Below are 27,314 nucleotides of genomic sequence, written 5' to 3'. Positions count from 1 at the left end.
TTAGTGTAGAACTTAAAATTTTTTGTTAATTGGTGAAAAAAATAATAAAATAGAGATTTGACTATTTTTGTAACTACATGCTATTAAAACATACAGGTATGGGGGGCACAGTGCACTTACTGGGCAAACAGACTTTGGACAACTCTTGAGTCATTTATTTAAAAGTGAAATACCAATACTTGCTATGTTTTTCTAAGAGTGGTGACCATCGAAGTGGAATATTTTGTGTAGTTCCTTGTAAAGATTATAGTGAATGCTGTCATTTAATTGTTAACTACAGCTTTGCTTTATAAATGGAGATATTTTTATATTAAGTTGACTTACATTATTGTTTGTTTTGATAAAATTGCCCATGGCGTATCATTACTTAGTTTTTATGCTGTGTGTGGACCCCTGCATCTTTAAACCAAGAATAGGGTATTTTTTTTTCCTTTGCAAGTCACGGATTCTACATAAAATAATAAATGAAAAATGGCACCAACAAAAAGTAGTATTTTGGGGGTTGCATAGCATCTTTGAATATTTTGGGTTTTGCCTTTTATGAGAGAATGAATGTAAAATATTCATGTTTTTAACAGAGGATATAATACTTTTCAATAAATATACTTAAGTTCCTTACTATGAACAGTTAAGGATTAGGAGGCGAGAAAGAGGAAGATGAAAAACAGGAAGAGGAGGAAAGGAGGTAGACAAAGGGCAAAATCAGTAGGTGTTTAGTATTTGTTGAACTAAAAACCTTTCATTTGCGTGTTTTCATGATTTAAGTGTCATTTGCTTCATCAAGTTTATGTCAGCCCTGGGAGACAGAACTGGAATTTGAACCCTGGTTTTCAGATTCTGTCAAGCGCATTTTCCTCTGCAATGAACATTTAAAAGGAAGATGAGGAAATGCATAGGGAACCACGTGCAGGAAGAGGACACAAAAACAAATGTCGGTGGGTTATATCCCCCTCTTGTGGCCTCTTGAATTACTGCCATTAAAGACAGCTCTTTTGTATTTCCAGCGCTAGAAGCTGGAATGGAGGTTTTATTCTGGGACTTGTCTTTCTAGGCATCCTAGTTTTGGATACTTCTTTATAACATAAAGTGAAGGATTATGCCTACTATTTCTGATCTTAAATAGTGAATGATCATATGTACTTGAGAGAGTAAAGTAATATTGTTAATGTTTTTTTCTTTTAACGTTTATTTCTTTTTAGTAGAGAGAGAGAGAGAGCGAGCAAGCATGTGAGCAGGGAGGGGAGAGAGAGAGAGAGTGAGAATCCCAAGCAGGCCCTGCACTGTGAGCACAGAGCCTCATGTGGGTCTGGAACTCACAAACCATGAGATTGTGACCTGAGTTGGACGCTTAACTGACCGAGCCACCAAGGTGCCCCATTGTTAGTACAGTTTCATATCAGTTGATATTCATGCCTTAGCACCAGCTGTTAAAATAAGTCACATAAATTAGCTTGCATCTTAGTATGTTTAAGTAGATAGTTTTATTATACATAAATCTTATAAAGTTGCCCCGATTGGCAAGTTTAACTTTTCACGTGGATTTTTTCTAGAGATGTCCTGAGGATCATCATTACACCAGTGTAGAAAAACAGATGGTAATCAGTGCACATAGTTAATCCATGGTTGTATGGTACTTTTGTAAGTCTTCACGCCGTTCCTGGTCTTGAGAGAAGTATATAGCTATGCCACTGAAAAGAAACACAAAATTCTTAGGGCTATCGTTTCTGTCATTAGTTCCATCTCACAAATCTCCTTTGCAAGCAAAGGCAAAAGCGAGGTCTTTTCACCTGCCCGCTGTAGGAGAGACAAAGGGAGGTTAGCGTGTAACACTTCAAGTGGCCCCGATGTTGCTTGGACTGGTACTAGTGCAGCCGTGGTAGGTAACTTGGTTTCGTGTAATTTTTTTCCCCCAGGAGATTAACGAGACCAGGAGGAAGCATGAAACTCGCTTGGTGGAGGTGGATTCTGGACGTCAGATTGAGTATGAGTACAAGCTGGCTCAGGCCCTTCACGAGATGCGAGAGCAACACGATGCCCAAGTGAAGCTGTACAAGGAGGAGCTGGAGCAGACTTACCATGCCAAAGTGAGCGGTCTCCTGTGAGCACGGGCTTGAGTCCTGAGAACCCTGTCATCAGGCACCCTGAAGAACATGACTTAATGGTTGCCTTGTTCTAGTTTTCCTAAATGAGTTCCCCTAGTCTCTATGAAAATAGAAAATGGACTTAAAAAGTTTTTTTTAACATTTATTCATTTTTGAGAGACACAGTGTATGAGTGGGGGAGGGCCAGAGAGAGGGAGACACAGATCCGAAGCAGGCTCTGGGCTCTGAGCTGTCAGCCCAGAGCCCGATGCAGGGCTTGAACTCATGGACCACGAGATCATGACCCGAGCCAAAGTCGGCCACTTAACCGACTGAGCCACTGAGGCGCCTCGAAAATGGACTTTTTAAAAAAGTTTTCTATAACGTAAATGATACTAGAAATTATTGAAAGAAAGTAGGGTTATTTCACCCATATCAGGGGTAAGGGTTTCTTAGTAGAGGTGAGTTGTGTCTTAATAGTTAAACCCAAGCCTTCTGAAAATACTTCCCTCCCCGTGGCCGGTACTAATCATGCTGTCCTACATGTGCATTTAACAGCGAATGAATGTCAGACGGCACCTCGTTCTGACTTGCATGGCATCATTGTGCATTGGTTGCGACCACCACAACTCAAGCTTTTTTGAACAGAGGCTAAATGGAAAGTGTGATATTTCTTCCTCTGCCGCCATTATTCATCTAAAAATACTATATAAACTTTCCACTTGTGTTAGCAGATCATGCAAAAATCTTTAACACCAATGAGTGTAGGCTTTCCTCATAAATGATTTTATCCCAGTGTGTGAAATGTAAATGATTTGATTAAAAAGAGTTAGTGGAAGACTTAGAAAAATTAAGGTCATCGAAATGTTGAATATAATTTCTGTTGAATGGCCTCAAACTGTTGATGTTGCTTTGAATTCATTTCTGAAGTAGTCATTGGCTAGTGAAAGGGAGGGATCTTTGAAACCTTACATTGAATTGTCTGATACTCCATACTAGGCATTGTGCTGGGCAGTGAAGGAGCCAAAGTATAACGTAGGTTTCGTCCGTCACATAGACTGTGTCCCCAGAGGGAGCCAACAGACTAACAACGTCCAGAAAAATGTGTCTGAGGCACACGCAGAACTGAATGTTATGGGCATTTGGAGAAATAGGATGTTTCTGTCTAAGGGGCTATATTTTGCTTCTGAAAGGAAGTGTTCTACTTGGTGGGAAATAATCTATAAGTTAGTACTCTCTGCTTTTGGCTTTATCCTTTTTTTTTTTTTTTTTTTTAAGTTTATTTATTTTGAGAGAATCCCAAGCAGGCTCCACACTGTCAACTTGGAGCCACATGTGGGGCTGGAACTCACGAACGGTGAGATCATGACCTGAGCCGAGAGATCAAGAGTCGGACAGTTAACCGACTGGGCCTCCCAGGCGCCCCTGGCTTTATCTTCTCTAATTAGATTTGGTGGGTTAGAGATATGTGATGTTTATTTTTCTACAGACATCACCCACAATTAAGTTGCTAGTACCCAGTCTCCTCATTAGCAGTATTACCTAACACATTAGAAATACTCAGGTGAAGTATGTAAGTAATAAACTTTGGGGAGAGAACCTCATGTATTACCATCATTAAGCTCATATGTTGGGAATTGAACCTAAAGTCAGAAAGACGTGTAAGATAATTCATACCACGTCAGCAAACTTCATGATGCTTTTCCTGTTTCATCAGCCAGTTACTAGTAGGGCTTAGGTTTGAACTGACATGCCTTGAGATGAATCATACTTCCTCATTTGTTTGCTCTAAGTCACTAGATAAGGCTGACTCTTGTTTGTTCTTCTTTTAGCTGGAGAATGCCAGACTGTCCTCAGAGATGAATACTTCTACTGTCAACAGTGCCAGGGAAGAGCTGATGGAAAGTCGTATGAGAATTGAGAGCCTTTCGTCTCAGCTTTCCAATCTACAGAAAGAGGTTAGTAAGTGTCTTCTTCCAAGAATAATGTAAACTGCTCTTGAAGGCCACCTTGACCACTGTCGTTCACCTGCTTGGCTCAGTCTGATGTCATTGTGCAGAGAGCATCGTAGTTTTCTACACTCTTGTGTCACAGGGCTTTCCTGGTTTGTTCATTTTGCACTACATAAACGTCCCCTGGGTAGGACTGTTATTCCTAAATTAATAGATTACCCAGAACTAAAGAGGTTTCCCTTAGGAAGTGACATGCTGATTTATTTCTAGGGCTTACCCCTTGGACCCAGATTTTCTGAATCATCTAGCAGCCTCATCCTTTGTCTTCACATTTGGAAGCCATGATAAGAAAAACATGCAAAAATTCTTTGTGAGTGGTAAATGCTTTGTGATTTTGGACAGATTCTCTCAGTGTTTGAACTACGTAATAATTAGGGTCATCAGATGTAGCATTAGTTGCCTATTAAGAATTTAGCAACTGATTCATTCATCAGTACACCTAAGTTGCAAATGATGACATTGCTGGTTGTGCTGACGAAGTGCCTCCCAGTTGTGATGGGGCCCTGAAGGTGCATCTCCAGGCGGTGCGGACGCTGCTCGAAACCGGTCTCAGTGCACGGGTGGTGTTGATGTGGACACAAAGTACACAAGCGACCACTTAAGTATGCAGAATGCTTTGATAATCTGCCGCTCACCTTAATTACTTGGGAAGTAACTTCAGCCTCCGTTTCCTGTCAGGGAGGAAATTTTTGTTGTTTTAAATTTTCCCCATAAGAATAAACTCTATCCTTGATCAAGTTTTCCTTCCATTTTATTTTATTTTATTTTATTTTAATTTTAATTTTAATTTTTATTTTTATTTTTATTTTTATTTTGTTATTTTTAGTAAAATGTTTTTCTGATTATAAAACTGAAGACTTTTTTTTGCAAGAATTTAGAAAACAAGGTAAACAGTGAGTTACATAAAATGGGGTAATGTAAAAAAAAAAAAAAGGGGGGGGGGCGTCTGGGTGGCTCAGTGGGTAGAGCATCTGACTTTGGCTCAGGTCATGATCTCGCGGTCTGTGAGTTCGAGCCCTTCATCGGGCCCTGTGCTGACAGCTCAGAGCCTGGAGCCTGCTTCTGATTCTGTGTCTGCCTCTCTCTCTGCCCCTCCCCTGCTTATGCTTTATCTCTCTCACTCTCAAAAATGAATACATGTTAAAAAAAAAATATTTAAAAAAAAAAAGAAAGAAAGAAACTTGTACATTGCCTATTTTGTGTACTTTATTATTCATGACATAATTTAAAAAATTATTTTAGACCTATTTTGTCCTGACAGTATTTTGAAGTTTTCATGTAGCAATAGGACTAGAAGGATCTTTGAGTTCACTCAGTCCGCACATAATCTTAGGCCAAAGGCAGAGAAGTGATTGAGTTCACTCAGTCTGACACAGATCTAGGTGAGTTTAAATACTTGCCCAAGAGGCTGCAGGCTGATAGATGGGTTTTTCTCCTAGTTCCCTGTTTTTCCTTTTACCCCTCGTACTCTTTAAAGATAATCTTTTTTTCCTTTGCACCATCTTAAGAGCTACCTTTCCAAAAAAAATAGGCTTCTGTGTTCCTACTATGTCTTGACATTTACTATTTTTCTCCATTTAATAAATCATACTCTAGTCATCCCCTTTCTCTGAATTTCACATGGCCCCTACACTTTTTTTTCTTGGCAGCTGCATATTCCACTTAGTTATGCTAGGTATAGATGTTTTACAGACAGAGGCACAGACTTGCCTCTTAAATAGTGATAGGTTGTGAAACTTGGTAGCCACCTTTCCTGACTCAGGCTCAGGGCTGTTTCCCTCTTGGCTTCTTAGTTATACTCCTGTCCTTGACAGTTTTTTGTTAACTTCTGGTTAATGGTCTTTAAACAGTGTTAGGCGGGGCCCTGGGGGTTTCCAGGAGCTAACTCCTTACGAAATAGGAGAGATGCACCTCCTTCAGCCAGAATAGTTTTAAATTTCTTTGACTTTGGGGAGCTGCAGGAGGCGGGGTGTCCTTCCTCTATTCATTACTGGTATCAGATTTTATGGTAAGTAATATATCTTGAGGAGTGTCTTCATTAGTTCATAAACTTTAGCCTCTTAGAAAGAGAAGCAAAAAGCCACCCCTCCCAGTATTTCCCATTGTGTATTTTAACTGCATTTGTTGTTGGGCCATACCTGTTTCCTCATGCTGCCTCTTAGGCCATACAGTTTCCTTTTGGTTATTTGACTTATGCTAGTGAGGTACTTCTTAAACTTGATTTAAAATTGACATAGCCTTGGGGCACCTGGCTGGCTCAGGCGGTAGAGCATGAGACTCTTGATCTCAGGATTGGAAATTTGAGCCCACGTTGGGTGTAGAGATTGCTTAAACATAAAAAAAATAATAATACTAAAAAAATAAAATTGACATAGCCTTTAAAATGCTGACTTAAAATATTTTTAAATAACATAGATACGATAGTAGTAGTCTGTTTTGAAATTAGGAATTTCATATATTGCTTACAGCATTTATTTTATTTCTGTCTAGTTTTTTAGTGGCCAAATTAATTGGTTGATCACAGTCTGTCTGGCTTGCAGAAGACTCTCCATTAGCACTTTGAAAGCACCTCTAAGTTTTTTTTTTTTCTTTCTTTCTAACATTCAGACTCTGGAAGCTTCTATTGTAGCTAGACCCTAATAAACTAGTACAATTATGTTACATACTATTAAAACAAACAAACAAACAAACAAACAAACAAAATACCAGCAGAAGTCAGCTATAAAGTATTTTAGAGTGAGGGGTAGGATCATATATGTAGATAATCTGGTTTGACTTCTTCATTTTTTAAATGTGGATACTGGTTTAGTGAGGTTAGTTACAGCTTGCCCAGAGTTTCGAAGGTACGTAATGGCAGACTTGCAAGAAGAATCTAGGTCTGTCTCTCATGTTGTATTCTTTGTGTTTGCCTACACGACAGGTGTTGTGTAGCTATTTAAAATATCATTTATTTCGGGGGCGCCTGGGTGGCGCAGTCGGTTAAGCGTCCGACTTCAGCCAGGTCACGATCTTGCGGTCCGTGAGTTCGAGCCCCGCGTCAGGCTCTGGGCTGACGGCTTGGAGCCTGTTTCCGATTCTGTGTCTCCCTCTCTCTCTGCCCCTCCCCCGTTCATGCTCTGTCTCTCTCCCAAAAATAAATAAAAAACGTTGAAAAAAAAAAATTTAAAAAATAAAATATCATTTATTTCTAAGGGTGCCTAGTGGCTTGGTTGAGTATCCAACTCTTGATTTTGGCTCACATCATGATCCTGGGATTGTGGGATCGAACCCTGCATCATGTTTCATGCTGAGCTTGGAACTTCCTTGAGATTCTCTGTTTCTCTCACTCTCTATCTCTGTCTCTCTCCCTCTGTCCCTCAACTCCACTTGTGCTCTCTCTCTCTCTCTCTCAAATTAAAAAAATATATATACAATTTATTTCTAAATGATTCAGAGTAACTTTAAAACTTTTTTATACCTTGATTTTGTTTTTTCCCCACTTATATAGCTCTGTAATATCAGAAGCAGAAAAGTAGAGACATTTTTAGGTTTACAAATCTGGGCTCAGAGGTTACCTCTGAATCTTGGGTACTTCATGCCTTTCATCAACTCCTTTAATGTTTGTTTATTTTGCAAGAGAATGAGAGAGAGCGTGGGCAGGGGAGGGAAAGAGATAGAGTTCCAAGCAGGCTCCTCACTGTTAGTACAGAGCCTGACACGGGGCTCAAACCCAGAAACCGTGAGATCATGACCAGACCCAAAACAAAGAATTGGATGCTTAACCAGTTGAGCCACCCAGGCGCACCTGCAAATGCAGTTTAAGTGCAAGTTTTCGAGGTAGGGATTATGTTTAGTATCACTCTTAAGATGAATGCCTGCTTCTGATATGGACTGTCAGATGCTGCTCTGGATTTTAATTAATTATTTTTTAAATAACCTTTTTATTTTGGCATAATTCTGGATTTACAGAAAAGTTAGAAAGGTAGTACAGGCAGTTCCCCTGTCTCCCTCAACCAGTTTTCCCCCATTGTAAGCATCTTATATTATCATGGTATATTTGTCAAAATGAAAGCGCTGCTGTTGGTACAGTACTACTAACTAGACCGCAGACTATTTGGATTTTATCACATTTTCTATTGCACTTGTTTTCCTTCTCCAGGGTACCACCTGTCTCCCTAGTCTCATCAGGCCTGTGACAGTTTCTTAGGCTTTCCTTGTTTTTTATGACCTTGAGAGTGTTGAGAAGAACTGGCCACTTACCGTGTATACTGTCTCCCAATCTGGGTTTGTGTGGTGTTTTTCTCATGATTAGACTGGGGTTCTGGGTTTTAAGTGCCTTTCTTGTCTCATCATGTCAGGGGTCACATGACATCATTGGTGATACTGACCTTCATCACTGGTTAAGGTAGTGTTTGCCAGGTTTCTCCACTGTCATTACCATTTCTTTCTTTTTATACTCTGTTCTTGGAAAGCAACCCACTAAGTCCAGCCCACTCTTGAGGGTTAAGGGATGGGAAATAAGCTCTCCATCCTGAAGGGGTATCTACATTTATTAAGTGGAATTCCCTAGTAAAGATGTGTCTCTTCTTTTTAAAATTTATTTATATTTTATTCATTCATTTTGTTTGTTTATATTAGTATGGACTCATGGATATTTATTTTATCTTTTGGGTTAATCCAATTCTACATTCCTTTATTGGCTTAGATGGTCCCAGCTTTGGCTATTAGGAGTTCTGTCAGATTGCCTATCATGTTCCCCCCCCCCCCCCCCCCCCGCTTTTAAGCACTTCTTTACTTTCTAGTACTGTAAGATACTCCAGGTTCATCTTGTATTTTCCCTGCACTAGCCCTAGAATCAGACATTTCTCCATGGAGCCTTGGTTCTTTTTATTAGAGAATAGTATATAGAAATGATGATCTGGACACTGAGTGTCTCACTGGTCTGGGGGTGTCATTGCTTCTAGGCCCTCTTGTGGATGGAGCTAGCTAACATAGGTATTATGTTATAATGTATAATGTATTTCTGTCCACTTGTATTTATATTAAACAAAACCCAAGTTAATATAGATGTTTCTGACTAACCCCATCCCACAGGGTTCATTTTAGGCTTTCTTGTTTGCTTGTCTATAACTTTTCTCTTTGAGAGTAAAAAACCTAGTTTCTCCCATCCTGTTTACTTATTTGTTCAACCCAAGTATAGATGTAAAGCACTTTGAAAAATTTTAACCCATACCCCTGTGAGAAACACATAAACCGATTAAAGGGTAGTGTTTCTGCACAGTGTAGATCCTCTTGATTTTTAGCCTTCTAGGTTTAATTTTTGCACGATACATGCCCTTTGGATTCTGCTCTGATGCAGCTACTTATGATTCTAAGGGTGTGAACTATCTATCAGGCTTTTTGAGTTGATGACCTTTGTCATTTTTTGAGGTTACTGAGATGAATTCTGTCTTGGAGAAATGCAGAAGAATAATAACCTAGTGAGCCACAAGGTTCTCAGATGAACTTTCTGACTTAGGCTGTGTGATTTCTCATTTTTTAAAATACCAAATGCAAAGTTTTATGCTTAAAATAGTATCTTACAAACCACACTATATTGTACAGTCTTTGTATGCTGCCTGATCATGAGAGCGCAGCAGTCCTAAAGGGACACTGTCCCTGGGAGTTACCAGAATCCCTTTCTGTGGTTTCTGCATAATTCCAGCAGTTCTCCAAAGCATACTTTCACCCTTAGGTTTCTTTTGTCAGTGAGTTTCCTACCTTTTTCGTTCTTTACCACTGAGTTTCCTATCTTTTTTGTTCTTTACTTTTGTTAATTTATACTTTTGAGTGAAAAGGTTTGTAGGGGAGCCAGACTTGACTTTTACTAAAACCACAACTTTTAAAATTTTGTTTTATTTGGCCAAATACAGAAAAATTATATGTATGTTTATGACATACTGCATTTGAAGAATTTACCTCTTTTTAAAGTCTTTTAACAAGTCAAAACTTCCCAAGGGCTGTATTTTGTATTTGAGAGATTTTGGTTTTTAATTTTTTTTTAAGTTTACTTATTTTGAGAGATAGAGAATGTAAGTGGGAAGGGACTGAGAAAGAGGGAGATCATATATCTATCGATCTTAACAAAAAATACTCAAGCAGTCTTCTTATTTTATGTTTTGAGAGAGCCAGCCTGAGTGGGGGAGGGGCAGAGGAAGAGGGATAGAATCTTTTATTCATTTATTTATTTTTGAAAATTTTTAGCTTTGTTTTCCCATCCAGGAAATGGTTTAAGATAGGTGCTTTGTGCTAATGTTGAAACATTCCTAGAAAGTAATTGTGTTCCCTTGACTCTGAAGTCTAGAGCATGTTTGGAGAGGATTCAAGAGTTGGAGGACTTGCTCGCTAAAGAAAGAGACAACTCTAGGCGCATGCTGTCTGACAAAGAGCGAGAGATGGCGGAAATAAGGGATCAGATGCAGCAACAGCTCAATGATTATGAACAACTTCTTGATGTAAAGTTAGCCCTGGACATGGAAATCAGTGCTTATAGGAAGCTCTTAGAGGGCGAAGAGGAGAGGTAAGTAACTTCAGTGTCACTCTGCCCCATACTTTTTGTCCTTCCCCTTTTTATTTAAGAGTAGTAAATAGGATTGAGCTTTTGCAAAAATTTTATTTTAACATTTAAGGCAACCTTAAATATTTTAAGGAGTTGGACACACTAACCAACTGAGCCACCCAGATGTCCCTGTTACTATTATTTTAAGTGCAGGACTGTGTCAAGATGCAGAGTCTTTTACTTGAGATTTTAAATATTTTGATTAATATGTTGTAAAATACTACATTTGCTGAAAGAGACCTTTATGCTTATTTTTCAAATATGGTTAGTGTATAAATCCTTTGATACCTGTTCTTAGAAAAAAGTTTCAAAGCGTAAGTGTCTGATTTAGAATGAAAAGCCAGGGCGCCTGGGTGGCTTAGTCGGTTAAACATCCGACTTCAGCCCAGGTCATGGTCTCACAGATTGTGACTTCTGGCCCCGCGTCGGGCTCTGTGCTGACAGCTCAGAGCCTGGAGCCTGCTTTGGATTCTATGTGTCCATCTTTCTCTGCCCGTCTCCTGCTCATGTTTTGTCTCTCAAAAATAAATAAATGTTAAAAAAAAAAAAATTTAGAATGAGAAGCCATTTAGTTTCAGTGTTACATACATTGTAGTAGGTGGGTTGGTTCCTCTCCCCATGTTTTCCAGACTTCCTGCATAACGATTACATTCTGTTCCTAGGGAAAAACATTCCGATATTATTTTTTAAAGAACATTATCTAGCACAAAGACTTTCGTCTTAGTTAAGATGTATATCAGCCTTGTTCAGCAGATCTTCAGTGATGTTTTGCTTTAGAAATGCATGTGCAGGATATTAATACCGTTTTTACTAAAGTTGGAAGTGCATAATTGTCTCATAAATGGATTATTTTTCCCCTGTAGATTGAAGCTCTCTCCAAGCCCTTCTTCTCGTGTGACAGTGTCCCGAGCATCCTCAAGTAGGAGCGTGCGCACGACCAGAGGGAAGCGGAAGAGAGTTGACGTAGAAGAGTCCGAGGCGAGCAGTAGCGTCAGCATCTCTCATTCCGCCTCGGCCACTGGCAATGTCTGCATCGAAGAGATCGATGTTGATGGGAAATTTATCCGCTTGAAGAACACTTCTGAACAGGTGAAAAACAGATTCCCCCTTTTTTTCTAGGAAGGCTTTGCTGATTGGTAGACTATTTTGCATTGCTAATAATTCCTCAGCCTTTATTTGGATTCAGTAGTCTTCACAGAATAAGAGTTGCCCTCCTCTATTTTTTACTTAAATTCACGAAGTGAAATACATATTGAAATAGGAGGAGGAAGAGGAGAGGGTACACTTAGTGATTTAAAGATGTCCTTCCTTAGCCTTTCTGTACAGAGCCACAGCTTTTTCTCACCCTTGGCCATTCTCTCACAGTGGCCTTCCTAAGGATGAGTTGTTGTTACACCCTTCCCTAGCCAGATTGGTGGAAAAGTTGGAGTGGGAGTGTGAAAATGGGAGATATTTTTTCACAGCCGTTAACATCAGAAAAGGAAGGAAATGTGAGGCTAGAGTCACATATATGCAGGGAGTATTTTGCTCTTTAAATGAATAAATGAATAAAAACTCATGATTTAATTTATATGAAGAATTGTATGGAGCCCTATCTTGAAATTATTTGTTTAAAATTTAAACAAAATATTCATAGCAGGGAATTGTGAGGTTTTGAGCTGGGGTTTTTGAGAGCTCAGAAGTGAAGTTCCTTCCTGGCTAGGCATCATGGAGCTGGAGGCCATGAAGGGGTGTGTGCGATGATGCTGGATGGCAGGCCTGGGGGTTCCGTGGGGGGTGCAGTGGGATGAATGTCACTTCCTGAAGCATTGTTCAGGAATTGTCAAATGTTGTTTGTGAAAACCACTCCTTTTCTCACCAGAGCTATTGAAGCTGCCGTGTGTGTGTGTGTGTGTGTGTGTGTGTGTGTGTGTGTGTGTGTATGAATACATAATTTGGATGGGCAAAGGAAAGCTAGTAGTTCACATACTAAAAGAGAACGGGCTCTATGCCCTCTTAGTCACGACTTCAAAACCTGAAGAAAAAGAGTAGCCTCTGCTGCTCCATTATTGTAGTTTGGCTGTTTTTCAGAAGGCCTGATAGCCCTGTGTTGAGTTATTCTACAGCTGGCTCTCAGCCTGGTTTATTCCTGGCTTTGAGTTAGAGATGGATATAGATCAGTCCAGCTAATTGCTTTAAATACCCTGCACCTTTTCTCGGGTGTCAGGCAGCCCTGGGTAGCTTGGGGGCCCGTGGTGATAGACCTCACTTGGGACTGGCTCATTGCATCACTGACCCTTTTTCAGCCCCTCATACTTTGAGGTAAGGGAGTTAAATGTGGGCAGAAGTGGTATAGGTGCAAAAGATAAAGGACACATTTTCTTCCATCTGTTTTTAAGTTTATGTGTCTGTATTTTTTTAAAGCTTAAATTAATCAAATGTTAGATGTTTATAATCGTGATTATGGCCGCTAGATTGTGTTGTAAATTTCACAGACCCACCTGACCTAGCAGTGACTATGAACCATTTAGTTTGGTTCACATTCCTTTTATTCCAGTTTTGTCTTCTTTAAAATAAAGTACCTTAATATTAAAACTGTAACACTATTGAAGTTACTACTCTGCTAAATGACAAAACCATGTTTTCTTTTTATAGTAGGAAAATAGATTCCTAGGAAGACTCCATAGAGCCTTCTTAGTTTAACTGCCTGTGTAAGTTCATTTATATGGTTATCTATCGCTTTCTGTATATTTGATGTGACCTTGTTTTACTCTTTTTGTGAATAGGATCAGCCAATGGGAGGCTGGGAAATGATCAGAAAAATTGGAGACACATCAGTCAGTTATAAATATACCTCAAGATATGTGCTGAAGGCAGGCCAGACTGTTACAGTAAGTGAATTTAATCATCATTTAATTTAACTTCAGTGTCTTAAATAACAGTTAAAGTAATTCAAGAAAATTTTTGGCTTCAAGGGAAGCATTTTAGAAGTGGCCTTTAAAACATCTTTGACATTATTAGGGAATTACAAGTACTATTAAAGATTTTTAAAATCCTATTTTATTGAGAGTGGTAATTGACTATTAAAAGTGAAAGTATTGACCTGTGAATAATCTTTATTTTGTCTACTCCAGTAGATATAAAACAGCTGTCTCTTGACATTATTGTAGCCAGTCTGATTCAGGAGATACTGCTTAGCATAAAGAACTATTAGGATAATCTTTTAATGCTAAGGTATGCCTTAAAATGACAGTTGTCTGCCTTGGGTGACTGACCTTCAGCATCATTTGGGTAGTGCTGTGGTGTGCAGGCCCCACCTCACCCGTAGTCACCATCTCTGGTGTTGGATTAGGGACCTGTGGTTTGAACAATAGTCATTAAGTGATAGATCCTAGAAAGAATCACTTTTTTTTTGAAGTTTATTTACTTAGAGAGAGGGAGAGAAAAAGAGCGTGTACGCGTGTGAGTGGCAGAGGAAGGGAGACAGAGAATCCCAAGCAGGCTCTGCGCTGTCAGCACGGAGCCCGACATGGGCTCGAGCTCGCAAACTATGAGGTCGTGACCTGAGCTGAAACCAAGAGTCAGACGCTTAACTGACTGAGCCACCTAGGTGCCCCCAGAATCACTTTTTTAAACATAATATTTTAGCGAGGGTAACGTGGTTTTTACATACATAGTGTTTACATTTCTAGATTTGCAGAGAGATGGGCTTTTTGTGTCACTCTGTATTTTGAGTTCTAAGTGGTTCACTGACCGTTGGCTGTGCTCTGAAACATCACATCTTTAATAGTTACTAAATGTCATTAGCATACTTTCTATAGAAGTAGCATCATTGAGCAAACACAAAATTTCTTTATTTTTCTTAGTAGATTTTGTAAATTGTTAACTTTGATAAACATGTGAAAATGGTTCATATTTTCGTTCTTGAAGGATATAGAAGTAACTTTTATCAATTTCTTTTAAAAAATACTAAACACATATTTTTAAATTTATGATTGATACACATTTAGTGTTTAAGATCAGAGGCTCAAACTAGTTAGGACTTTTCTTTTAAAAAGTGTCCTAGAGCTTGATACCACATTGGGAAAATATGAGATGCTAATTTTGTAATAATGGGTAAAAAATGGAAACAAATATTCTAACCACACTATCTTTTCTTCTCATTAGTCATTACTATAGTGAGAGAAAATTGTTCAGTCCTCTTACATGTCTTTTGGAGGTTGCATAATGTGGTGGAGAGAATCTGACATTTTAATTCAGAAGATTTCAGAGTTGAGTGTGCTCTCTGTCTCTGTAAAGTAATGTGAAACCATCATGCCAATCATAGGCTTTTTCCATTAGATATAGTTCCTCAGGGACCAAATAGATAAATATACTATAGGTCTAGTGGAGCTCAATTATCATATAAAATAATGTGATTTTTTTTTTTTTTTTTTTTTTTTTTTTAAAGTAGCTAGCCTTAAATATGATAAGAAGCTCTTTGGAACATAGTAGTGATAAGTAATCGTCCTGTAAAATTGTACTAGGCAATAGCAAAGATTAATTTAAAGCTCTAGAACACAAAGTACTTAATTTAAAATTTTCTTGTAGCCACATTAAAGTAAAAAAGATGTGAAATTAACTTCAGTGTTATATCTTATTTAATCCAGTATATCCAGAATACTATTCTTTCAACATGTGAACACTATAAAAAATTATTAAGTCAGATATTTTACCTTTTTTTTTTTTTGGAATTTATTTTTTTATTTTTTATTTTTTTTTCACGTTTATTCATTTTTGAGACAGAGACAGAGCATGAACAGGGGAGGGGTAGAGAGAGAAGGAGACACAGAATCTGAAACAGGCTCCAGGCTCTGAGCTGTCAGCACAGAGCCCGACACGGGGCTCAAACTCACAAGCCGTGAGATCATGACCTGAGCTGAAGTTGGACGCCTGACTGACTGAGCCACCCAGGCACCCCAGACTCTGGGACATTTTAGATTTAGATTAAATTACCCAGTAAGGTTACTGACATTTTGTGATTATTAACAACACTAAACCAACTATATGATTCCATACGGACTAGTGAAAATGTCTTGCTTGAAATGAGGAAAACATTAACATTCCACAAACCTGACAGCCCAGTTCCAGTTCATTTTTTGTTTTACCCCAGTAAATGCTCCTTGTCCGTTTCCAGCTATAATGCTGACGAAAGATCTTGAAGCTTCAGGTGAGCATCTACAGAGGATGGGCTCCCTCCTAGTTAGTAATTCATAGATTTTCCTCCCCATTTAAAAAGATGTCTGCCTGTATGATCTCCAGTCTTCATTTTGCCATCATGTAGCCATTTATATTGTAAAATAATTTATGGGGGTGTAAGACTTTCCTTTCTATTTTCATACACTCTTTCAGAAGTATCAAGATTGGTGGTGGTGTCCCTACAGATGGAGTTTGTGGAGCTGGAGTGATTTGTCCCTGGCTCAGAGCCAGAGTTTCTGACTCACATTTTCTCCGCTCTACCAATACTCTTTTGCCTATAAAATACATTGAAAATATGGCCGAATTTCCATGCTTATTAGGAGGGAATGTAATTTTTTTGGTTTTGCCTATTTCAGTAGCATTCCTGTTTATCAGTGAGTAATGGGTGATTTGTTCCTTTCCTGTTTTCTTTTTGGAGTTCAGTATCAGACACTCCTGACGTATTGTGACAGAGCCCCTAGTTGGAGACCTACTAGTTTATATTAGAATATTCTAGGTGGGCTGTCTGCTGCAGAAGTTTTGAGAGAAGTTAGCGGTATCTCTTCACGTCCTGCTCTAGGCAGCTGGAGGCTACTCTTGGAGCTGGTCACAGGGCTCCACCCCGAAAGAATTGCTCATAAAACCCGTAGGGTAACAGTAGCGACAGTGAGAGCTGAGCCTTGCCGAGCGAGCCAGCCCCTCTGTGCGGGTAGAGTAATCCCATGCGTTACAGGTTTCACTTCTGTCATTTCATGCCTAATGAGAGTAAGGTCACTTGCACACATTCAGCTGACATGTTGAGAGGCTAGGAGGTGAATGTGGACAACGTCCCCTCAGATCCATATGCGTCACCATTCATATTTATTGGTTGGGGAAGCCGAGGCCTAGAAAGGTTCTCCTGGATGCACAGCTAGTCATACAGCAGGTCTCTGAACCTGGGACTCAGTTCTGAGAGTTAGAATCTGTTCTCTTATAAAGTATCCAAGTCTCTTGGTTACTTTGCTGTCGTTGGGATGTGGGAGAGCTGGGATCTGGATCGACTGATGTCCTTTCTCTTTTCTAGATTTGGGCTGCAAATGCTGGCGTCACAGCCAGTCCTCCCACTGACCTCATCTGGAAGAACCAGAACTCTTGGGGCACTGGTGAAGATGTGAAGGTGATATTGAAAAATTCTCAGGGAGAGGTAAGGCCATTTTGTCAGCACTACCACAGTGTATGTTCCCCTTGAAAGTTCATTGTGCAAGACTATTTCTCTTCAGAAATCACATTGAAATGGGAAGTAGTTGATTGCTTACACCAGACCAAGGCCGCTCAGTAAATCCAAGCGAAGCTGACTTCAGATTTTAGGAGTGAAGTAGGAATGTATTGTGGACACTGAACATACAGGACAGTAGTTCTGTCTCCACTGCCACTGGCTTTGTGACTTTCGGCAAGTTCCTTTACTTTAGTCTTCTCATTTTACAGTGGAGATGATAAAGACAAGTAATATAATTGTGATGGTATTAATGGGAGGAATACAATATAAATGAGATAATCATTGGGAAATGCTTGCAACAGCATCTGGCCTCTGGTGACTGCTTATGTTTTCACCTTGTTGCTAGCTCAGAGTGTTTGTGAAACTGTGAGTTTGAAGACCTTTGAGTGTACATCTGCTTGATATTTCTATTTTTAACATGTCTGTTCTAGATTCTTATCAAAGAACCTTACCTACCCGTGCTGCCAGGTAAAGACACCCCTACCATATGTGCACGTGCACGCCCACCCAAGAAGTGGGAGTCTGCGGAGGAAGGAGAGGTTGCAGGCCAACTCGTAGCAGCCCCTTAGGGCTTCCTTCTCCGCTGCTGTAATGCGAGTGCAGACCTCTCACCCGTACGGGGCTTGTCCGGTTGGCCTGTTTCATTACAGTAATCAGCACAGCACATTGAGGGTGAGGACCTATGGTGAATTTTCTTGGCACGTAATTCAGTAAGAATTTACTGGATAAAAAAATTTTTTAAATTAAACGTGGGCCTTCCCTTGAGTTCAGAGAAATAAAGTAACACGTTTGCAATGCGGGTGTGGGGTGTTTGCATCAGGAGCCCCGTGCCGTGCCACCTTCCCGTCTGTCTCTCACTGCACACATGCGCTGGTGTTGGGACTGCTCTTCACATGAATTCACGGTCTGCTGGATGAAGAGTGCCCTTGATCTCAGACTGAGAGTGGTTCTGATTGACCGTAGACCTCAGTACGGTCGTGTGAGATTTCAGGGCACGCGTGAAGAATTCCCCTCCAGGTCCTTGGCTAGCTTCTCGGGTGGGGGAGTAGTTGACACTTGCTGTTGCTCACTCCGTCTTCAAGGTGTTGGATCTTGTCCGCAGGAGAAAGAAGAGGCTTCTTGCCGTCAGCACTTTGGAAGCTTTCCCAGGGTCGCTGGGGCCGCCACCCAAGTGCTGCATTCCCCCGACACCTGACGTGGGCAGCACACGTGACACTCTCACAGTGTTGCCGAAAGTGGCGATTTGCTCAGGTTGAAAAGCACCGTTAGAAGGGGCCCTGGCAGATGAGATGGGCTTTTGTGAACCATGGAAATCCAGTCATCACCTGTGTACCATTCTTTTCTCTGTGAAAGCCTATCTAGTTAGAGGTGGTCTTATGGGAAGGTATTTGGAATGTAGCAGTTTAAAGCCCACAAGATAGAGTGACATGTGAACAAAGCAGATCCCGTGACTGGGGTCAGGCTTGAAGGTGGTATTACAGCGACGTTTCGATAAAGCTGACTGAAGCTTTGGTTTCCCTGCAGAACTTAAACCATTGAGTATTAGATTATTTGCTTGGTCGGTTTTGTTCTTTTAACAAACTTCTGTCTTCTGCTTGCTAGGCTCTATTTAAAGTGACTTTTGTCAAATGAGGAAAGTAGGATGAATACAGTTTCTATTTTTGCGGTTGCCAGCCAAGTAAATTTGGTATTTATTCGTTAATTCTGAAACCGTGTTTATTAGTAAATTCCAGACCATATTTGTAACAATCCATAATCACTACCATAAAGACCATTTTTCTGTGAGTTTGTAGGTAATAAGTCAGTTTATTTTTTTACATATATTTTCTTCTTGCCTGAGGCATTGGAAATGTCAGAAAACCCACTTAAACCAACCCTCCTGGGAATATCTGGGCTCACACACCCAGAAATCTAGCAGTAGTGGACTTGATCCAGGAGTTCACTCACTGTCACCAAGGATCTTCTTTGTCTGTTTGCTGAGCGTCTCTGTGGTTGATGTGGGATGGGTGCTGGAGTTCCTGGAAGTGCATCATTCCTGGTTGGCTTTTTGTGGGAAAGAGCCTCTTTCCCTGTGACATTCCCATCCTGGGCTTTACTCTCCTCGTACCAGCATGGCTCACAGGCTCCCTTCTAACCCAGTTCCTGGAGTCAGGAGGACAGAGCTTGAGTATTCTCTCTCTAGCAGCTTGATCCCCTCTGCTCCTTGTGACTCATTTGTCCCATCTCCACGGGAAAGATGGGTACCCAGGTGAAATTGGGGACTGTCACTGAGAAATGAGGGAGGAGGTGCTAGATGATTAAAAACACCAAGTGTTGACATGTTAAAATGTTCTTCTGTGAGGGAAATAAGAAATAAAAAAGTCTCTACCTTCTGGAATATAGTCATAACTGAAGCTTTTATATATGTGAATGATTGCTTGTCTGTACAGAGATACCATAGTTTAATAGCTCCTCCATCGAAAAACAGCCCTGTAACATTTGCTGATTTCTGTGCTGTGGATATCCCATACTGTCACTGTGGTGTTTCCGGGATATCCGCATGTCATGACTGAGCACAGTTGGCAGAGGTGAGCGCATCAGCTGGTACTGGCTGGCTTCAGTGCATGCCTGAATAGCGTACCTTTGTGTGTGCAAGGCTTAACAGGGACAGACTCCTAATACATTTTATAGAGAGGCCATTTATATGTGTCTTTCAGGGCACTTGATAGGGTTGGATGAGAGGAACTTTTTGGATAAAGACACTTACTAGCGCCTTGACTAATAATTTCCTGGGCCCAAACCTTCCAACGATTTTTGGTTCTAAATGTGTTTTATGATTTTTCTATCAATTTTTAGACATTATTTAGTACACTGATTTTCTATACAGGCCTTCTGCATTGGACTATTTGGTTTTTAAATGTCATCACATGAAAGGTGCTTAACAGCAGGCTTATATTAAAAATAACTAAAGGGGCACCTGGGTGTCTCAGTTGGTTAAGCGTCCAACTTCAACTCAGGTCATGATCTCACAATTCGTGGGGTGGAGCCCTGTGTCAGTGACAGCTCAGAGCCTTGGAGCCTGCTTTGGATTCTGTGTCTCCCTCTCTCTGTCCCTCCCCTGCTCATGCTCTGTCTCTCTCTCAAAAATAAATAATAAAACATTAAAAAAAAAAAAAAGGTAGTTAATGTGAGGGGCACCTGGGTGGCTCAGTTAGTTAAGTGTCCAGCTCTTGATTTCCGCTCAGGTCATGATCTCATGGGTTTGTGAGATTGAGCCCCGCATTGAGCTCTGTGCCGAGAGTGCAGAGCCTGGTTAGGATTCTGTCTCTCCCTCTCTCTCGGCCCCTCTCCCACATGTGTTCATGCCCATCCTCTCTCATTCTCTCCCTAAAAATAAACATTTTTAAAAAAAAGTAGTTCAGGGGCGCCTGGGTGGCTCAGTCGGTTAAACGTCCAACTTCGGCTCATGTCATGATCTCACAGTTTGTGGGTTCGAGCCCTGCATGAGGCTCTGTGCTGACAGCTCAGAGCCTGGAGCCTGTTTCATATTCTGTGTCTCCCTCTCTCACTCTGACCCACCCCTGTTCATGCTCTGTCTCTCTCTGTCTCAAAAATCAGTAAACGTTAAAAAAAAATTTTTTTTAAATAAAAAAATAAAAATAAAAAGTAGTTCAGGTGAATTAACTTATAATTAACTTAGTTGGGCAAGTTCCTGCTTACGGAGTTTCACATTTGAGGAAAATAACGTCACATGCTTTAAGAATGTCTGCAAGATGAGGTGTATACACTTGTCACGTGCTGCCTGAGCTGGAATGTGAGAATTCTGTAGCAGGGTTTCTTTGACTTTTCTTGCCTCGTTTTAGGATGAATTGTGGAAGGCTGGGTACTCTGAGCACTTTTTGAGAATTCTTCTTCTATTTTGTATGCCGCCATCCCCCAATTGATATCTGACTTCAAAGAATTAGAATTGATGTAAGGCTCACATGCTTTTTTGTTAGTGCTGATTTGGTCAGAGCACGCTGATGTTTGTGAAGTGGCTGTTCGTGTACCTGAGCACTGACCTCACAGAGTTGAAGTTTCCAGCTGAGACTCTCACAATGGTCCGTCTTCCTTGGCCGTGTAACGTAAGGAAAATTCCCCACAAAACACTAGTGTACTACCTTGCTTCATTTATGAGATACATCCCTGGACATAAATTTAAAGTTGAACTCTGATTTGTGAGACAACCTTCTTTGGTTTTCTTTCTCTGCTATTTTAAACGAGCTGGTTGTGTGTTAAATTACAGATAAGCTTTTACTGATGGAATTTTAGCATCTTTGTCTGTGGAGTTATCCTTCTTGAGTGACCTTAGGACTTGGTACAGAATAAAATGAGATGCTCTGCAGCAGGCTGTAGGATACTTATTTACTTGCTGCCAGATCGTCAGGTTAGCCTCTTGCTCACACACAAATACTGCTGTGCTGTGCAAGTCAGCATTCTCCACAGGAGAGGCATCTGTACTTCTGCCTTTCAGGAGAAAATGGAAACGGTGAATGATGAAACTATTTTCTGTGCAGAATACATTGGAGCTTCACTGGTGTGTTATTAGTAAATGGCGCTCATCTGTCTTGGTTCCATCTCCTGAGAGGAAAGTTGTTGAAGGTGGACTGTTGCCACCATGTTGCCTGCGATCACAGCATTTGGCCTTCAGCTTCATTTAATTCAGAGTTTCTTTAGTGCCTTCTTTTTGCGAGGAGCCAGGACCTCGAAGCTGCATTCATGTTGAGTGTTACAAAGAGTCTCGTGTGCCAGATAGTTCAGAGTTCTTAGTAAGCGAATGGGATCAGAAGCATTGGCATCTTTGCAGCCGGTATTTCAAATTGGATACTGGTAGCTCCTCTGTGGGGAATATTGAAAATCTAACAGCTGCTACTAGTCGTGTAAAATATCCTGTTCACTAGCTAAAGCTATTGATGAAGCACTTTTTTCTTTTTTAGAAAATAATCCCTGATGCAGGAAAGGTGCTGTTTCTAAAAGTTAAGCAAAGATAAGTTCCCTCTCCCCAACTGCCTTTGCGATAGTTGTGACGTTGACTTAAAAGTTACTCTTGTTTTCAGGAGGTTGCTCAAAGAAGTACAGTCTTTAAAACAACCATACCTGAAGAAGAGGAGGAGGAGGAAGCGGCACCTGAAGTGGTTGTTGAGGAAGAGATTTTCCACCAGCAGGTATCACTTTAATATATTTATTTAAAATTTTATTGAAAGAATTACACAGAAACCAAAATCAGCAGTGGATTTGGTCTTTTTCCCTATTACTTGAACCAGATGAGTGATTTGCCACCTGGGGTTTGTTTTTCCCGAGGGGACATTCAAGGTAGTACGTTAGAGAGTGTTAGAAGAAAATGATAGCACTTCTTTAAAACAATTTTTTTCTCCTTATATCCAATTTCAGTTTTTATCATGTTTCATAATGTACATAATATGCAGGACATATTGTGTATCACTTATAAATAAGTATATATGGGTTGGAATGCATGCTCAAAATTATTTACTGGAGAGTTCTGTGATAGAGGTTTATTTTAGATCACTAATTAGAGTATCTGCATATAAACTTAAAAAAGCCATAGTAATATTCTACTGCAGTGGGAAACAAAAATTCTTGCTATATTAAATTCCAAGGGGCGCCTGGATGGCTCAGTCGGTTAAACTATATTAAATTCCAAATCATCTAATTATAAGATAGATTTTAGCTGATGCTTGGGCTTTTGAGAGCCCTTGAAATAAACTCCAAATTTGATTTTAATTAATTAAATTGGAATTATTAATAAGTAATAAGCCTTCAGTTTATAGTCTCAAGCTGTTTGAGTCAGGTGATTAATCAAAATTCCTACCCTTATCCTTATAAGACTTTGTTTCTATGTTTCCAGCTTTATAAGTCGGTTCATTTTGCTTCATTGGCCCCAGTCCTACTCCGAATAAACATTCTCTTAGGTGGTTAACCCCCAGGGTTGAGAACCACTTGATGTGGGTTGTATGAGGTAGAACGAACTTTGGGATACTTCCTAATACATTTTGTTTTTTTAAAAAAAATTTTTTTTTTTTTCAATGCTTTTTTATTTATTTTTGGGACAGAGAGAGACAGAGCATGAACGGGGGAGGGGCAGAGAGAGAGGGAGACACAGAATCGGAAACAGGCTCCAGGCTCCGAGCCATCAGCCCAGAGCCTGACGCGGGGCTCGAACTCACGGACCGCGAGATCGTGACCTGGCTGAAGTCGGACGCTTAACCGACTGCGCCACCCAGGCGCCCCTCCTAATACATTTTGGAGGGCTGTTCAAGAACAGCTACTTTAGCCTTAACTTCCACAAGAAACCAGGACAAGATCCATTTCCTGCCCCCAGTGGGAAGCATTATAATGAGTGGAAGTAAAATAACAATGTAAGAGATCTCTCAAGGTGGCAGAGAAGTGGCTCAGAGTATGATTTGTAGCAGGTCAGATGCCGGAGAAGACTGTCTAGGCCACCAGAATTGTTGAGAAGATCCCTGGGAAGTATGCTTGTCCAGTAATTTGAAAGTTGGGCAGTTATTTGGGTGTCAGAAGACCCACAGTGGTGTTTGCATTACCTGTTGGCTGCATTAATGTACACCCCAAAACATAAGTGACTTAGAACAAGTGTTTCTTACTTGCCTTGATTCTGTGGTTTGACTGGGCTCAGCTGGGCAAGTCTTTTGCTCCATGTGATGGAGAGAAAGTTAATGACACAGTTGTATTCAGCTGGGATCTTGGCTGGGGCTGGAATTTTCTCCTTGTTTCTCTCCACGTTGCTTTATCTTTTTTTGTTTTTTAAGTTTATTTATTTATTTTGGGAGAGACTGAGATAGTGTGAGTTGGGGAGGGGCAGAGAGAGTGGGAGACAGAATCCCAAGCAGACTCCACATTGTCAGCACAGAGCCCGATGCGGGGCTTGAACCCACGAAACCGTGAGATCATGCATGACCTGAGCTGAAACCAAGAGTCGGACACTTAACCAACTGAGCCACCCAGGCGCCCCCACGTTGTTTTATCTTTTGGTAGTTTGGTTGAAATCTTGTTTATAACATGGCAGCTGTCTTCCATAAGGGGGAGAAAGAGAGCACCAGATCTCTTAAAGGCTAGGCCCATATTCTCTTAGACAAAGTGAGTCTGTAGGCCATCTTCAGCTGTAGGCAAGGGCAAATAGTCCTCAGCTCTGATGGGGAGGAGTGAGGCAGAGAACCTGTGGTGATCTTCTGTTCACCACAAAGGGCGTGTCAGGATGTCAGTGTTAGGTGTATCTATCCAGTTGTATCGTAGGATACACGTCATACATAGATGAAATGGGAAGCTTTGGTGGTAAGTGTGCAGTCTGGGCTGCCTGGGCAGAGAGCTTCTGCACACGTTGGAGCCAAGGAGACGCTAATACTAATCTGCAGTTGACTCCAGAAGGGAGATTACAGAGACATTGAGGGACTGTGAATGGAGGTTCATTAAGACCTAGTGACTGAACTTGAGAGGGGAGAGAAGGAGAAGAAGGCAGATGTGTGAGGTGTTTAGCTTTGGTGATCAGAGTAGATAATGATGTCAAGTTTTAAAAGAGGGAAGATGGAAGGGTAGATATTTTGAATTCTCATTAGAGAATGGGTCCAGTGGCCTTTCGAATTGATAAGGGTTTTTTGGTGGCCTTCAAGAAACCAATTTCAGCCCAGTCTAGTGGTGAGTGACAGGTCCGACTGTGTGGTTTTAAGGAATTAGTGCGTGGTGAAAGACAAGAACAGAGAGAGCCATGTTGACTTCACGTCCGAGGACGATGCCGGAGCCTGTGCTTTGGGATGTGCAAGCAGAGGACCCAGCCGGCTGGGCTCCCTGATGTGGTTGTTCACAATGGAGCCTGCTGACCTCCTGTTTCCGGTTACAAAAGAAGGTTCTTTATTGAATAGTGATTTTCAGCCTTAGCTGCATATCATTAATTACTTAGGGAGTTTTAAAATTATATATAAATAGATATACTTCCCCACTTAAATGAGAAATTCTTATCTAGAGACCCAGATCAGAATTTTTTTTTTTAAAGCTCTTCAGGATCTGAATGTGCAGCTGGAGTTTAGTGTCACTGTTGTGGAATTTGTTGGAAGAAGTTTATAAGAGGAGGTTAAAAATGAGAAAATGATAAAGTTTCATTTGAAGTTAGGTAATACGGTTTTGTCCTATCTCTGCCTTATTTTAAAGTGCTGTCCTCCATTTTCTTAGCACTGATTTTTCTTTCTACTTCTCCTCGTCAGGGAACCCCAAGAGCATCCAATAGAAGCTGTGCAATTATGTAAACTTCTCAAGTCAACGGTCTTCCTCAACACAAAGAAATACGGTAATCCTTACCAACATGCAGTGCAGAGCCTTCTCAGAAGCACAGAATATTTTTATATTTCCTTTATGTGAATTTTTAAGCTGCGAATCTGATGGCCTTAATTTCCTTTTTTGACACTGAAAAAGTTTTGTAAAAGAAACCATATCCATACACTTTGTTGCAAGATGTGAATTATTGACACTGAACTAACTGTGTACTGTTTGGAAAGGCTTCCTCAAATTTTTTGACATTTTTTTGTATGTGTGTTTTTTTAAGTTCTTACAAGAAGGGGACGGGAGGGTAAATAAACCACTGTGTGTCTGGGTATAATTTGAAGATTGCTCCATCTAGATTAGCAATCTGCTCTTGATTACTCTCTGCTATATATAACGGTGCTGTGAGGGGGGGGGCATTTTTCAATATATCAAACTTTTGTACTGAATTTTTTTGTAATAAACAATCAAGGCTACAAAAAATTTTTTTTAATAGAAAAGAGAAATTTTGTAAGAAGGCAATATTAACCTAATCATCATGTAAGCACTCTTGGATGAAGGATTCCACAAAACTTTGTTTTATGGTTACTTCTCTTAGATTCTTAATTCATGCGGGGATAGCGGGTGGGAGGGACGGGTTTCTCTTAAAATGCATTAGCTGTGTTTTTAAAGATAGTGTAACTTGCTTTAATTTCCTATGATACATTAACAAATAAAAGCTGTTTTAATATTAACTGGTCTCTTTTAACTTTAAAAACCTGATTTGGGGGGAAGAAAAGTATTGTTTTACTTGTGCTTTTCATAAAAATAATTTGGCTTCTTGTTTAACGTAGATGTTTCTTAGGGTGCCTGGATGGCTCAGTCGGTTGAGCATCTGACTCTTGATATCGGCTCAGGTCATGATCCCAGGGTCGTGGGACTGAGCCTCGAATTGGGCTCCATCCTGAGCGCTCTCTCTCTCTCTCTCTCTCTTTCTCTCTCTCTCTGCCTCTCCTCCACTCGCACTTGCTCGCTCTCAAAAAAAAAATTAAAATAAAAAATTAAATAAACTAGGTGTTTCTTTAAGCTTTGATAATGAGGAAACCACAAACCACTCTGAGGTCTTTACCCCTCCTCCCCCTTTCAGTACTCTGTCTTCATCAATAGCAGTAATAACAAAAATAAAAGTAATAATAGGGGCACCTGGGTGGCTCAGTTGGTTAAGCTTCCGACTTCGACTCAGGTCGTGATCTCATGGTTCTTGAGTTTGAGCCCCGTGTCGGGGTCTATGCTGACCGCTCAGAGCCTGCTTGGGATTCTGTGTCTCCCTCTCTGTCTCTGCTCCTCCCCGACTGTGCGCTCGTGCTCTCTCTCTCGCTCTCTCTCTCTCTCTCTCTCTCAGAAATGAATAAACATTAAAAAAAATAATAGTAGCTTATGTTTTGGGGTCAGATACCGTGCTCAGTGCTTTATATTTTTTAGCTTATTAACAATTAGACCTTTCAAAATCTCCTTTAATAGGAAAGTCAAGTGGGAACAGGGACAGTGGCAGAAGACACTGAGGAAGATATTCCTTTTAAAGGGAGAAGAGGGAGAGAATACTCTTCTAGAATCTAGTTTTACCGACTTATAAAAGAGAGAAAAGATACCATAACCGTACCTGTTAGAGGATTAAGGTATGAGCGATGTGACAGGCAGGCCATGGGCTTATGGGGTGGCTTTGTCATGTGTAGTGGTAATCTAGGGTGTCGTTCGTTAGGGGTTTGGGCCAGTTTTGTCTTGCGATTGCTTTCTCCAAGTGTGTTCATCTTGTGGGAAGTGGAATGCCTGCACCATCCGTCGAACGAACAGATGATAAATTTCGGAAGCCAGCCCGGAGTCAGTGTTTGGTTTTCCCTTAAAATATT

General features: G+C 40.5%; 1 protein-coding gene across 1 annotated transcript in view; it reads left to right on the top strand.

Annotated features, from left to right (window-relative positions):
* The window catches only part of LMNB1 (lamin B1), a 56,738-nt gene extending 31,055 nt beyond the window's left edge, over positions 1-25,683 (top strand). The window contains exons 4-11 of the mRNA XM_058737520.1: positions 1,914-2,084; positions 3,914-4,039; positions 10,411-10,631; positions 11,534-11,759; positions 13,436-13,540; positions 16,930-17,049; positions 22,197-22,304; positions 25,374-25,683. Coding sequence (XP_058593503.1) covers positions 1,914-2,084; positions 3,914-4,039; positions 10,411-10,631; positions 11,534-11,759; positions 13,436-13,540; positions 16,930-17,049; positions 22,197-22,304; positions 25,374-25,415 — 1,119 coding nt within the window. The 3' untranslated portion in view covers positions 25,416-25,683. The remainder of the gene's footprint in view (positions 1-1,913; positions 2,085-3,913; positions 4,040-10,410; positions 10,632-11,533; positions 11,760-13,435; positions 13,541-16,929; positions 17,050-22,196; positions 22,305-25,373) is intronic.
* Positions 25,684-27,314: the final 1,631 nt, after the last annotated feature.

The sequence above is a fragment of the Neofelis nebulosa genome, chromosome 1 (assembly GCF_028018385.1).
Source record: "Neofelis nebulosa isolate mNeoNeb1 chromosome 1, mNeoNeb1.pri, whole genome shotgun sequence".
NCBI lineage: Eukaryota > Metazoa > Chordata > Mammalia > Carnivora > Felidae > Neofelis > Neofelis nebulosa.
The sequence above is the reverse complement of the archived record's forward strand: the minus strand, read 5'-3'. Positions and strand labels throughout refer to the sequence as shown.